Source organism: Aedes aegypti, chromosome 2 (assembly GCF_002204515.2).
Source record: "Aedes aegypti strain LVP_AGWG chromosome 2, AaegL5.0 Primary Assembly, whole genome shotgun sequence".
Lineage (NCBI taxonomy): Eukaryota > Metazoa > Arthropoda > Insecta > Diptera > Culicidae > Aedes > Aedes aegypti.
The window spans coordinates 149,450,690-149,465,017 of record NC_035108.1 but is presented as its reverse complement, the minus strand read 5'-3'; the positions used below and the strand labels follow the sequence as shown (position 1 = coordinate 149,465,017).

The 14,328-nt window shown below is 35.7% G+C and overlaps 1 protein-coding gene across 2 annotated transcripts in view; it reads right to left on the bottom strand.

Moving 5' to 3' along the window:
* Nucleotides 1-1,770: 1,770 nt before the first annotated feature.
* LOC5568868 (myb-like protein A) overlaps nucleotides 1,771-14,328 on the bottom strand; it is a 397,347-nt gene continuing 384,789 nt past the window's right edge. For both annotated transcript variants that reach the window (XM_021842690.1, XM_021842691.1), the window contains one exon: nucleotides 1,771-2,957. In XM_021842690.1, the coding sequence (XP_021698382.1) occupies nucleotides 2,635-2,957 (323 nt within the window). In that variant the 3' untranslated portion in view covers nucleotides 1,771-2,634. The remainder of the gene's footprint in view (nucleotides 2,958-14,328) is intronic.

The following is a 14,328-nucleotide window of genomic DNA, read 5'->3' as shown; positions in this document are numbered from 1 at the left end:
ACAATTTTTTTATGGACTATGTGTACTTGGTCCACTCTGACTGAACCAAAAACCACCGTTCAGTGAGCTGGTTCACTCTGACTGAACAATTTCTTGAAAAATAACAATCATTTAATGCTTGAATGGTCAAATTGGGTGCATATCTCTAAGATAAACAGATTATCAAGACCCTTCGACACCAGTATCGTAAATTCTTAAATAACCCATATAGTAAATACCAAAATCAGTGGCATTACGATAGCTTGAAAATTAAGGTTTCGCAGGGTCAGAGCGTTGACGACCAGAAATATTCAAATATGCGTTCAGTCAGAGTGGACCAAGTGAAAATCTTTAGTACCGACCAAAATATGCTGGTCCAATAAGCGGATTGTAGGACATGCCATACATACACCATAGAACTACCGTAAACTTCTATCGGACTCTGAAATTGACTCAAAAAATGCAGTTATCAATCATTTTATTGCTTTTCAACACTTGGTCCGCTCTGTCTGCACAGAATTTGTTGCAATTTCTGACCACCCATCCGAATGTGGTGTCAAAAATCAAAATCAAATGCATCGAATCATGTAATATTTATAAATTTCTATTGATGGATAAGTAGAAGAATGATTCTATGTCGAAAAATCTGACAAATCTCCTGAAATGTCTTTCATTTCCTCGCATTCCTAAGCGCGCTGATCATTTTTGCTGTTATGGTAATAAGCACTTGGTCCATTCTGACTGCATACTTTATCGATTTTTGTTGATCATCCAAAGTAAATTTATTACATATCTCTCGTAGTTTACAGCATTCTTCAAATCTGATCAAAGTGTAACGGAGGTAAAGTAATTTTGCATCTAATGAGAGAATAATCCAATTTTCTCAAGTTTTGTACTTGGTCCCCTCTGACTTAACGGCGACCATATATAGAACAATAAAGCAACTCAAAAAGCCGGTATTGGAGTGGGGATTTTTAAGATGGGTAGAGATAAGATGGCTTATTGCCTACATTGGTTTGGATGCATTTTGGAAACAGAACAGTTACAATTGGATTTAATACAGAGCAGCTTAACGTCAGCATTAATTTAACTCTGAACATTATAGAATGTTTTTGTAAAGAACTTTGTGAAAATTTATATTATTCATGAAACTTAGGAAAATCATAATCCTTGTATACTAGAATTTATACACTCAAACATTTCTTATGTAATTTTATCTGCGTAATATTTACACAGACTTATGAGTAAGTAGGTAACTTCGTTGAACAGATGTTTTTAAGACAGTTTGGTTCATACATTTTGAAATAAATAACTTAATTGATGTATATTATCTACCAATATGATACTTTCATATATTGCACCACGCTCTTAGGGAGTAGAATGTATGTCGAGAAAAGTGTCGTTCCATACAAAAAAAATTGCATAGTCCCCACTATCAATGCAAAAAGCTGAAACAAAGTTTGATATGCGAGAAATGGTTCCAGTTGTACCCAAACTATTAATCAACTTAACAGTTACTTAAAACAGCTCTACATAGAAATTTAATATGAAACTCAAACAAGAGACAACAAAGATGTAACTATGAGAAGAATTATCATGAAAATAGCATGCAAAACTACTACTAAATAAAGAGCTTGTCACTAAAAGAAACCCTAATTATGAACGAACTACCTTCACCCACTATCAATCAAAAATAAATTCACTCCAACGGAAACGGAACTAAGTTGCCTAAGATCGCACTGTTCTGAGTTTGTATCAAATCATCTACCCGCTACTGAATAGTGTATTGTAATCGTTTGCTAAATATATATCATTTGGTTTTATTGTTACCTTCGAAGGATAAGAAACATAAATGTCTACAAACTATATATTCGGAGTAGTTTATATTCGAGTAGAACATATTCAAACATTCGACAATATCTATCGGTTGTAGCGATTATAGCTTGTTAATGGATTCAATAGAAAATGGAGAAGATTTCTTTATTGTTTCTGTTCTGATTTCTACACTAAATGGATGGAAAGATAAATTCTAGAAAACTCAGTTCTACGATATTTGTCTAGTACGGGTAGCAAAATACTAAATTTAGGCTCCAATTTTCTCAAGAATTTTTCTTCGCCGAATTTCGCTACGTATTCGTTTTAGATGTAAATCATTATCAACTACTGTAACTACGTATTATTTGGTAGAAATGACTAGCTCATTATATGATTTAGGTCGAAAGAAGGTTAATGCCCTACTTTAGCTTTACATACGGAGGGAACAATTTTGCTTGGATAATAAGAGGAGCTCCAAGTAAAGTTTAAGGAAAGATTACCACGAGTATTCATCACGTTATGCGACTGCAATAAATAATGAACTATTAATATTCTAACGATAGTAAATTCATTGTATGTTTTGCCTAGAAAAGTTTCGAATCGCTTAAACAATTGTTCTACAGACGTGGAAACGTTGATTTGATCAACGCTCTGGTAAGATTTGAACCTAGATGAGGTTACAGTTATAGTGGAACATAATCAAAACCAACTGAATACCCACATAAACTTAACGTTCTACAATCGGGATTTCTTTCCACTGAACCCCGCAGTCGTTTAGATGGCGTAATTACAAGGTGTTGCGACCGGTGTTTGTATCCAGCCCGGTGCGTATGTACTTCCTTAGTTATCCGAGTCGTTGAGCTCGTTGAGCTCAACGCTTTGATCCTCGAGACTTCGTTTGATATCGGCTAGGGTATCCATGATCAGTTGCTGTTTCGTTTCCGCATCGCAGTTGGAACCGTCACCAAGCGTTATCTCTGCATTCGCGATGGACAGAGCTTTCTCGCCGTTACTTAGTGTTACCGCGGTACCTTTCGATGTGGCGTATTCTGGTTCGTGTACCGAAATGGTGGATGCGTTATTGGCGTTTTCCATTTTCGATTTGGCTTGGCGCTCACGTCGCAGCAGGGAGATTTTGTGCAGCAGGGCTTTCTTGGATAACTCTGAAAACGATAAGTTTGAAAACGGTTAAAGGTGGGGTGAAAAGATGAGAATATGGGAATCATAGTTCTATTAACTATTTTTTTTAGTTCTGAGAATAGCACACGGTTAAGAATAATGAATAATACAAGTCATGTAAACCTCACATATGCGATACAAACTAAAAGTCAATTTAATTTAGATTCGCAATAATGAAAAATTGTGTTATATGTCTCGTATCTCACATGGTCCTGCTTATGTATTATAAAACATAATATGTTATTTAATTATAATTGTGGTTGTCATTTAAATATCCGACATATCACGCTACAATTATGTGCATCACAGAGGTTTACACGTTTTGATCGAACCGTGCACATAGGAGTTTCCATTTCACAACCATTTTGTTTATCCCAGAACTCGGGGCAAAATGAAAGCTTGTTCCGGGAAATCCCGAGATATCTCAGATTTTCACTAAAACAAGCATTTACGTAAAAATAGAAGCAAAATTTCAACTACATATTGTCTATAAAATCAACTTGAAAGAGAAATTTATATATGAAGTAATAAAAATAATTTATAACAAGGCTTCTGGCAGTCGTCAGGGGATAGAAAAAAATAAACAATAATAAAAAAACTCAACGGATTTGTTAAAAAAAATTATGGAAATTATACCCTATAAAACTGATTGTCCGACATTTCCCCGAAAGCTTTTTCAAAACGCATTTTCAAATGTTTCAATAATCAGCGTAGTAGACAGAATTCAGCAGGTTAGATAATCACTTCAAATTTATGATTCTATTATAAATGTTTAAAAAAAACCGATGGAGTGAAAATCGACGAAAGATTTTATTTGAAGGTATGCTTTAAAATCAAGTTGAAAACATCAAGTTCTGTATTGAAATTTTGTTATGCTAAGAATCGTATTAAAAATGTATAAAATGTGGAAAGTGGGTTTGAAAGATTATCCAAGAGGTGAACTATTCTGATGCTTATTGTCGTTTGTCCGGACTTAATTCATCTAACTGACATCTGACTGAACGGGCCACGAAAAATTGTGAAATGAAGTTTCACTGATTGAAAACTGTTTGCGTGACCCAAAAGAGACATCTTGATCTTTACTGCATAATAAATTTAAAATAAAAATTATTCGATAAGTTTGTTTGGGACAAATCGACAGGTTAGCATATCGTTTCGAAGCTATTATTTGATCATTACTTCCGCGTTAGTAGTTTGTCCTCCATGAAAGGTAGGCAAATACACTGGGATTTTTTTTTTCTGTGATAATAATTTGATATCGTAAAGTTTGCGTGTTTTCAATTCTATAAATACCCGCTCTTTCAACTTTCAATCGTAGGCAGTTCATTGATGCTTTGTTGATACTTTGATGCTGTGTTAATATTGGACTACCTCGGCCAACATGGGTCGAAATCGCAGGTTTTTTGAAAACACTGGACTCAGGTGCAACTACTATGGAAGCAGTGTACAAAATGGGAGCAGATAAAAGTTTGTGCATAAAGTACACAACGGAGGCTGCGATGCATGACGCACTGCAGCGGAATAAAGGAGATATTCCATTCAAGTATTCCAGTGGTAAATCTGTACTGCTACGAATGCTAATCGCGGGAATCGACATACAGTATGTGCGTTTGTTCGATGTCCCCCCAGAGGTGGATGATGACGCATTGTGTGCAGTGCTTAGGACGTATGGGAAGATTCATCGTACACTGCGGGAAAAAAATCCTACCGGTCTGGGCCTAGATCACCTGTACACTGGTGTACGAGGTGTGTACATGGAGATGAAACATGATGTTCCTCCAGCGCTGAATATCGGACAATGGAATGCGAAGATATTCCACGACGGACTTAAGGAAAAGTGTTTCTTGTGCAAGTTGGAAGGTCGCCGAAAGAACTCTTGCCCGGCGGTGAAAGTTACGGAGAAGCGGAACCATGTAGAGAGCGGGATTTCTTATGCTGGCGTTGTTCAAGGAGGAGCAGTTGTTCCGCCGAACAAAATGGAAACTGTGGATGACGGCATAATAGAAATCATTGAAGAAGAAATCTTGGAACAGCATACGGAAGTGGTAGAAAAAGAAGAAGCAAAGGTATCTACACCGAACATGGACGAGATGGACGAGGTACGGTTGAAAGAAATTGATGCAGCAGCGGAGCAACTTGGATTACCAAATTTCAGTGAAAATATAGCTAAACTCTCGGAGACGATTGACGCTCTACCCTGTCAGAATAAAGCAACGGCAAGTGAACGACGGGCGCAGTTTGCAACATCGGGTTCGACGGAGTTGCGACCAAAAAAATCTGCTCGGAAGAGTAAAGGCCCAAACGCAATGATAGCGGAACGGCAACGGAAAGCGGAACCGGTTCGCCAACATTAACTATAATTTGCTTGTCGATTCAGTGTTGGTTCTCGTTCATCCATTGACAGCTCAGTCGAGATGGTATAATTCTCGCTGGCGAACCGGTTCCGCATTCCGTTGCCGTTCCGCTATCATTGCGTTTGGGCCTTAATAAACTATAATATTGTAACTAATCATAGTTCGAAGAATTCGGCTCTGTTATGCCTTGCGGCGCCTTCCAAATAAATTGATAAAAAAAAAGCATTTTGGGTATTCATTATAAACAAGTTCACTTTTTTTGATGTTTCGGCTGTTAGATTTAGGTCATTTTCGGCAAAATTATTTCAAATTAAGTCATAAAAACGATATATTTATCTTGAAAACTGATTTTCATGGTCAGAAAATTAATGAAGAAGCATAGTGTTGCGTCTTTTTAAAAGTATCTAGAAGGAAATCTCGATGTTTAATTATGTACGGTAAGATATAATAGATTCTATCATCAGTCTACCGTAATAAAGCCAATGGGCTCATTGTAGTTACTGTCCTTCATGTCACGCTGAAAAGAATGATCGTTGGACGTAATGGATATATGGCATAAGAACGTTTGGCCGAAAATTGTATATTTGCGAAACAAATTTAAAAACCAGCCTATCATTAAAAAGGGAAAACTCAAATTGGGGTATTATCAGCTAAGTGCCAATAATAATTGAAACAGTATAAATTTAAGGAATAGCCCATAATTTTAAGAAAACAAAACGTAGTCAAACGTTCGTTCAAATGTCCATAAGCCAAACAGCCATAGGCCAAACATACCGCTTACAATGAAACTGGCTTTCATTAGCTTGCTTTTTCATGTCAGGCTATAACATGAACGATATTTAAGTTGTTTTGAGTTTAATGCACGCGGCACATCATTTTGAACATCAGTTGCTTCAAACTTTTAAAATTTTATAATAAATGAAACAAATTTTCATCTAATCTCACACAAGTTAGCACGTTGAACATATTTTAGCAACAAGATTATGAATAGCATTCATTACGATTTTTTTCGGGGAAATGGTACACTCAGGAAAACAGCTTTCGGGAAAGTTATTCATTCGTGAAAACGTCATTCGGGGATATTGCATTCGGCGAAATGTCGGACAATCTATAAAAATGACATAAGGTCTAAGTCAAATGTTTATCAGTATAACATTATGTCATTCTGTATTTTAAAAATGCCTAAGGCGAAGATGAATCAAAGCCACACCTCAAATCTTCGATAGCATAAATCTAAAGAACCAGCCACCCATTCAGGTTGAAAAATTGAAAAAAAAAATCGCTTGAATCTTATGAACTCGATGGATTTTCCCGTTATCCAACAATGCTACAATGGAGAGAAAATCTTAAACGCTTAAACGTTTTTTTTTTTATTTGTGTTTCCAAAAGTTTGATTCATGATTTCGATCCATCTATACTCTAAAATTGAGAGTTATACTTAACTAAACATTAGCTTGAAACAACAAACAAGTAAAAAATCGAGGAGCAGAAGAAATGCTTTAAGGCTATTGAAGGTACCTTAGTGGATCATACTTTGAGTTAATATTGAAGGAAAACATAATGAACAACGTACCGGTTTCCAATGCTTAACTAGACCAATTAAAATTTGATTTACCGTCAGATCCTTGTTACTTTGGACAATCCTAAATATTAATCTTAGCCATTTTATGTCTTCGACACTTTTATTGCTCAACAACCAGGCTTTAATACTTTTTGGAAAAACAATATCAGGTTAACCAAGAAAATATAAATGTACGAACAAATATTCGTACATAATATTTGCTTAAGTGTTGTTTTGTAGAATTTACAACACAACAAAAATAATCAAAGGATTCTGAAAAGTGAGTCGCCATAAACCATAAGAAAAACACCAATTGAAAATTAACACTTGACTTTTGCAAAAGAAAAAAGAAAATACTATAAATCACTATAAAGGCAAGCAAATACCGTAAAACGGGGTATCTTTGATTATGGGGGACCCACTATCGAACTGACGCCATTTTTTGTAATCTAAGAATCTAAGAAACTTCCATATAACGTTTACATCATTTTATTATCAAATCGTATTGATTTCCAAAAGGGTCCTAAATAGCCCCGATTTTGTTTTGAAGGACACATTTTTTCGCTATTGAGACCCCCAACTCGCTGATCCAAAGAATCCTTAACATTCTGTATGCAACGGAGGTACGTAGAAATTGTTTTCAATCGTAATTTCTATTAGTTTTTAGCTTCGAAGAGTAATCGGGAAATTGTTTGCCCTCCCCTTGGTTATGCGACCTTGCCGCGATGGGAGGGCATAATCCATTAGCCCATATGATGGAAACCAAAGGCGTAACCTGTAGTGGTGGTATCACATTTTGGCATTTTTTACTTAAAGCCGCGTCATAATTCATATAGCATAGACGCAATAATATATCGGATGTGATCCAACGGACATTCTGCGTCATTGATAGAATTGATGACCATTTCAAATAATTAATCTATTCGAAGTGGACATTAATACTATTGGTGACGTTCAGTTTGCCTTTTGCTAACCAGAATGATCCGTAGCCACTCTTACTATTAGCTAGCTAGATACATCGTTATCATATACGACGTAGGGAATACTTAGGAACTCTTAGGAAAATGACTAGTAGATTCACTGAGTAGAAATAAGTGGCGACATTCTTATTTTAATATGGTTTTTACATTGCCATAATAAGAAATACCTCTTTTGTAACAGCGGTATAAATAATCTAATTCCAGCTTCATTTTCGCAAAATTTACAAGTAGAAAGTAGGGGTTGTGAAGCATTGCATTTGCCACCGAAAAGTGAATCTTGTAGGAGACTGTAATAGAAGCCTAAGGTAACTTTACTCTTCAATATTCACTATAAAAATGACTAGAGTAAGGTGGGGCAAAAGTTCGATCTTAGTGGTATAATCAAAGTTGCCAGGAAAACAATAGCAGTTAAAACAAAACAAATACCATACAGTGAATCTTCAACCACAGAGAACAGACGTTCATCTTTTCTTGTCAGCGTGTGTAAAGCTTGTACTGGTCATTTCAAAGTATGTCGTTATGCTCCTCTTACGTGGCGCTGTCGTCAGATTGAGAACGCTACAAATTTGCCGCTTTTTACACTTTGGCGCTAGTGTCGATATCAAAAATTGCCACTTGTCGCTAGCGTTGCTTTGTGTGCTAATGCATTTTGACGTTCACTAGTGGCATCGTCTTGTCGAAACGAGTTTGTATGTCGGGCTGTCTGCGTTGGCGGCGCTGATGGTTGATTCGAACCTTTACACATGGTTCAGATGAAATTTTGTTCGAGCCTCCATGTCTGTTCTCTGTGCTTCAACATATTGGCTATAATTTTGCTGAACAAACTTGTGTCAAAATATTTACCCATTTTTAGTTATAACAGTTTCAAAATTGATTGTCTTATTCGAACTTTTGCCCCACCGGTGGGGCAAGAGTTCAAATCTAGTGTGGGGCAAAAGTTCGCTGGCTAAAACACGAAATATCTATCCTTTTATGACAGGCATACTTTACACTAGCCGTAAACTTAAGTTTGACAAAAAATACACACTATATTTTCATCAAAAAATTGCCCAAAACCGGGTTAATTGTAATACACTCAAAAATAGCAGTTTTTCGCAAAACTAAGTGGAAATGTGAAATTTTGGTGACAATTTTCACACGATCCGACAAATTTAACTAAATTTGAAAATAATATGTGGATTTTAGGCAATTTGCAATTTTTTCCGTGGTTTTATACATGGGTCGAACTTTTGCCCAGAGTTGCTCGATGTCACTATCAATGCTTAAAATTTGCTGATTTGTACAGGCCGACTGCGATACAAATCGGATCATTCCATATCACATCAACATCATGCTGTCTACTCCATCACCAGTGCATTGATGGCGATAGACTATGGATATCACTGATGGGTTAAGAATAGCTTTAAATTAAGCAGATAAAATGGCAATTTATCAGTACGATATTTTCGACAGTGTTGCAGATAGATTGAAACTATGTGTTGGTCACTGAAAAACATTAATAGCATGGATAATGACCACGTGATCACTCATTCTACAGTGATTTTGATCTAGAGTGCGATGTCACATCACTACTGTTGATTGTCAAATCAAAGTGATATTGATAGCTCGCGAGTGATATTGATAGTTTTAGACCATCAGCCATCAGTTGATGTGATTGATATTAAGCAACTCTGCTTTTGCCCCGCTGATTCGAACTTTTGCCCCACTATGGACCAAACACTGTTTTCAGGCATTTATGCAAAAACTAATATACCTCAAAGCAACCTTATGATAGGCCTAGAAACGCCCTTACATAAAATATTGAAAAAGATTTTATCTTCAATTGGTTCAATGCAACGAAAGTTTGACCAAAAATTACAATATTCACGTCGAAAAACAACAAATAGCCATAACTTTTCCAAATCTCAATCGATTTTTATGATATTTGGATTGAAAGTGTCTTACTTGAATCACAGATCTGTGCTTGAATAGCATTCGAACCACCATGGCATTTATAAGATTTGTTTTAAATTGAGCTAGAAATCTTAAAAAGAAACTCTTACACCACTCGAACTTTTTCCCCACTTTACTCTATGGAAAGTAAGACGCTGAGATCGATCATTAGGGTACACTTGCTGGTTTCGAAAAATTGTTGAACAGATAAGGAAAGCGACTTTTTTCTTTAAGGATATATGAACGTAATGATCAATAAATACTTTTAACAACAAAAATGAAATTAACTAGAACTACTACTAAACAGCCTAATTTTGTTAAGACTTGACGACACTTGACCTTTAAGACTCTAATCTTACGTAAAAGACAATAGTAATCAGAATAGCACTTGAATGACAAATTATTCAAAACCATTTCGACTAGACAGTATTAGTAATGCACTACTATTTCAAACAAATTCTAATGGAGCTGCTGATTTCATAATGCTTCCTTTTCTCAGAAGCAAGGGAATATGGGTACTTTTCATAAACTACCACGTCACAATACTAATAAAAAACAGTGTTCATGTGGGCGCCATTGCCTAGTCCGTCTGAGTATTGGTCCTGGTAGAGGGGAAACTTGGCAAAAGCCAGACCGAGGGTTCAGCCTTGACAAGTTAAGCTGTCAGGCAGCTCCAACTGAATACCATACAAAAAAAAAAAAAACTGAATAATGAAAGCGATTCTTTACTTTTCCAAATGTAAAATTTCGAGAACTTCCACAGGTCCATCCATGGATTAAGCCCTCATTTAGTTTGTCATTAACCCGTATAGGCCTGAATGAAAGAAAAAATAAACGCCAAGTGAATACTTAACGGATTGAAATTATTTTTTGTCTGAATATTCGTACACATATCTTGTTTCTACAAATGGCTAAAGGATCTCGGGAAAGGAGTGTTTTCCGGTGGTTCACTGCAGTGTCAAATCCGATGTAAAGGGTTCTGTGCTTTTGTCCCCTTATAGGTAGGGTGAGTTACGGCTTCGACACCATTCGACTATTATCGGCAGCCAAATATCAAATGCTAATATAAACAGTATTTGTCTATTAAAACAAATCAATAAAGGGAGCTTGGTGGTCTAATGGCTATCGTTCATTCTTCTCTAACTGCCCGCGGCGAGCGTCTGAAAGTCAAATCATCAGACGGAAATCTTAATATCAATTAGGAGGAACCGTACGACATGGCAAGTCCTGCACTGGTGGTGACTCCAAATCACAATACGCCCGATTCTGTTTACACGGCCGTGCAAAAAAAAGTTTCCATACAATTTTTTCCGCCAAAACCTTATTTTTGCATGAAACGTACAGAAATGTTGTTACTTTTTTTTTTTGCACGGTTTTTGAAATTTTGAACTGAAAACTTTTTTTGCACGGTACGCATCCTTCGTGCAAAAACCGAATCGGTACATACATATCAAAACACATTCATATGATTCTTTGTTCCGTCAGCTTCCCACTGACGAGATTTTCGAGACTGAATAAACAATTTCGCCAAAGATATGTGATCAATCCAAATGAATTCGTCTCAAAATATGGCTGATTCGGAGCTGCCGAAGAAATTCACCTGCAGTTTTTATGAAAAAAAAACTGCCGGAGAAAACGAAGCTGCCGACAAGTCGCACTGACAAGACCTGTTTGAAGCGTTGTAAAAACGTTTCCAAAAAGCTTTTAACAATTCTGTCCAAAAGATTGAGCAGCGCATAAATGTAAACAGCCAAATTTGTAATTTGCCTGCTAATGTCCGAGAATATTGCAAAAGACGCTCGGCATCGGCTTATACTGTCGAGAATACGTAAATTCTCCTGTTCACGGTCGTTTGAGAATACCCTTTAATGGGTGAAAATTTACCCATTTCCGCTAGAAGTGCCTCTCCACATTTAATGAGTAAACACGGTTTACTCTTTAACGGGTAAAAGCGGTTTCTGTCACATGCTGGGTAAATTTTTACCCTTTTTGTAAATCTCGCTTGCGGCATAAAAAGGGTAAAAATTTACCCATTTTTGGAAGGGGAATGCAAATTATCATTACCTCAACTTTAATGATGTGTTTAAAATTGCAATACAAATACTTTTTTATTACAAACAATAAGCATTATTTTACAAATATAATTAATTTAAACATACATTTATTTTGTTAATACATAAGCTACTCCATTATGTCAATTGTTGGAATTTTGCTGCAGCCGGCTGGAACCGAGGCAGGAATAACAGGAAAATCTGAAATGTCTGTGTAGTTTGAGATCAATATAAATTTAACATTACTATTCAAGTCAATAACTTACCTCTTTTTGGAACGCTGTATTTACAAAAAAAGGAATTTATAATCATATTCAATCTTCGGAACTGCAGCTGTGTTATCTATATGGATTGTTTGCTTTAACTATTTTTTCACCCATAAATGAGTTCTTAAATACTTATTTTAATCTGCAATGGCCAAAACATAATGGGTGTTTATTTACCCGTTTTTCATTTCTGAATTCACCCACTTTTTGACAGAAGTGTGTGCTATTTGAAAATGGGTAAATTTTTACCCATTAAAGGGTATTCGCAAACCACTGTGTATATGAGATGTTTCACAAGTTCTGTGTTTGAATTTTTTTTCGGTAAACCATGTTTGAAATTTCACAACATTGAAGACTAAAAATCTAACTGTAATTTTGTGGGAAAAATAAAGCGCTGTACAAATATCGAATGAACTGCATATGGTCTGAAAAAGGTTGAAACCAGTTCCAAAATGGTTCCAGAAGAATTTTACGGAATTATTTCTGTTTCCATCGGGGTAAAACATCAAAATTTTGAGTTGATTTGTGAAAACATTTGAATGTTTCACACCGGTTCTATTATCAATACCTGGGAGGGAGGCACCGATACTACACACGAAATATAGAACAACGTTTGTTTGAACTGCAAGATAACTCCAGCTTGCCAACAACAATCAAGGCAGGCTTGGGGAAAACCGCTAGTTTCTTTTGTTGTGTACACTGAGGCAAAAATACTTAGGTTTTCCATACATCAAGACTTATGAACCAGCCAAATTATGGTTTCATTGCACGCTTAAACATTTCGAAAATGGGATCATAAGTTTCATAAGTGAGAGCCTTGAATTTTTTAACAATAATTACTTGAAATAATTATCATAGCAATCGCTAGAAGAACTACTCCGCTTTCGATGTTGGCTGCAAGTTAATCGAAAACAGATCACATGTTATCAAAACATGTCAATTTTTGAACACGCCTGAAATAAAAGGCGAATTACATTATCGATTGATGATTCGAATTAAGTTAATATCATTCCGTTTATTACTGAATTTCATTGATTGACTTATGAAATTTATTACTGGAATTTTTCACCAAAATCATAAGTAAAACTTAAACATTTCAACAATAATCGTTGTGGCGCCAAATCATAATTATTCCTTAAGAAATTATTAAGTTTTTTTGCCTCAGTGTACTTTAGATCTTTTCTGACAAACATGGAAAAAGGGCCACAGTTTTCTATGCAATAAATAATAATTTTCATTGGAAAAAGTAAAACGATGCGTTTTTCAATGCTTTATATTCAATCAGTTGGAAGGTGCTCACGTGACATTACTTACATTTTGTGTATGAATTGGTTTTCATTCATTTTTTGTCACTTTTTATGAAATGCGATAATGTGTTTTAATCAGTTACGCGCTTTTTCCATGTTAGTCCAATGTTTGAGATCTGGGCTCACACACTGAGGCAAGAAAACTTAATAATTTCTTAAGGAATAATTATGGTTTGGTGCCACAACGATTATTGTTAAAAAATTTAAGTTTTACTTATGATTTTGGTGAAGAATTTCAGTAATAAATTTCATAAGTCAATCAATGAAATTCGGTATTGAGCGCAATGATATTATTTAAATTCGAATAATCAATCGACAACATTGTTCGCCTTTTATTTCAGGTGAGCGCAAAAATTGACATGTTTCGATAACATGTGATCTGCTTTCGATTAAGTTTTACCCAACATCGAAAGCGGAGTAGTTCTTCTAGCGATTGCTATGATAATTATTTCAAGTAATTGTTGTTAAAGAATTCAAAGCTCTCACTTATGAAACTTATGATCCCATTTTCGAAATGTTTAACCGTGCAATGAAACCATAATTTGGCTGGTTCGTAAGTCATGATTTATGGAAAACCTAAGTATTTTTGCCTCAGTGCAGTGACAGTTCGTGACTGCGGAATCTCGGCTCACTATGACGTACAGAAATTTTGTATTGGTTTCTCCCTCCAAGATCAATACCAACAATCCTTTCTTGAACTATGGAACGCAATATCTGCTTAAACAATAAAAATATTAGTAGTAGAACGCTAGTGGCGCTGTTATCACAAAGCTGAATTTATTTATAAGTACCTTTAACTGTAGTTGTTCAATGTTTATTCACTGTAGACGATGATTTGTTATGTTTTAAGAATTGATTTGACACTTTGAGACCCGGTACTTAGACTGTCAGCGCATGCCAAACT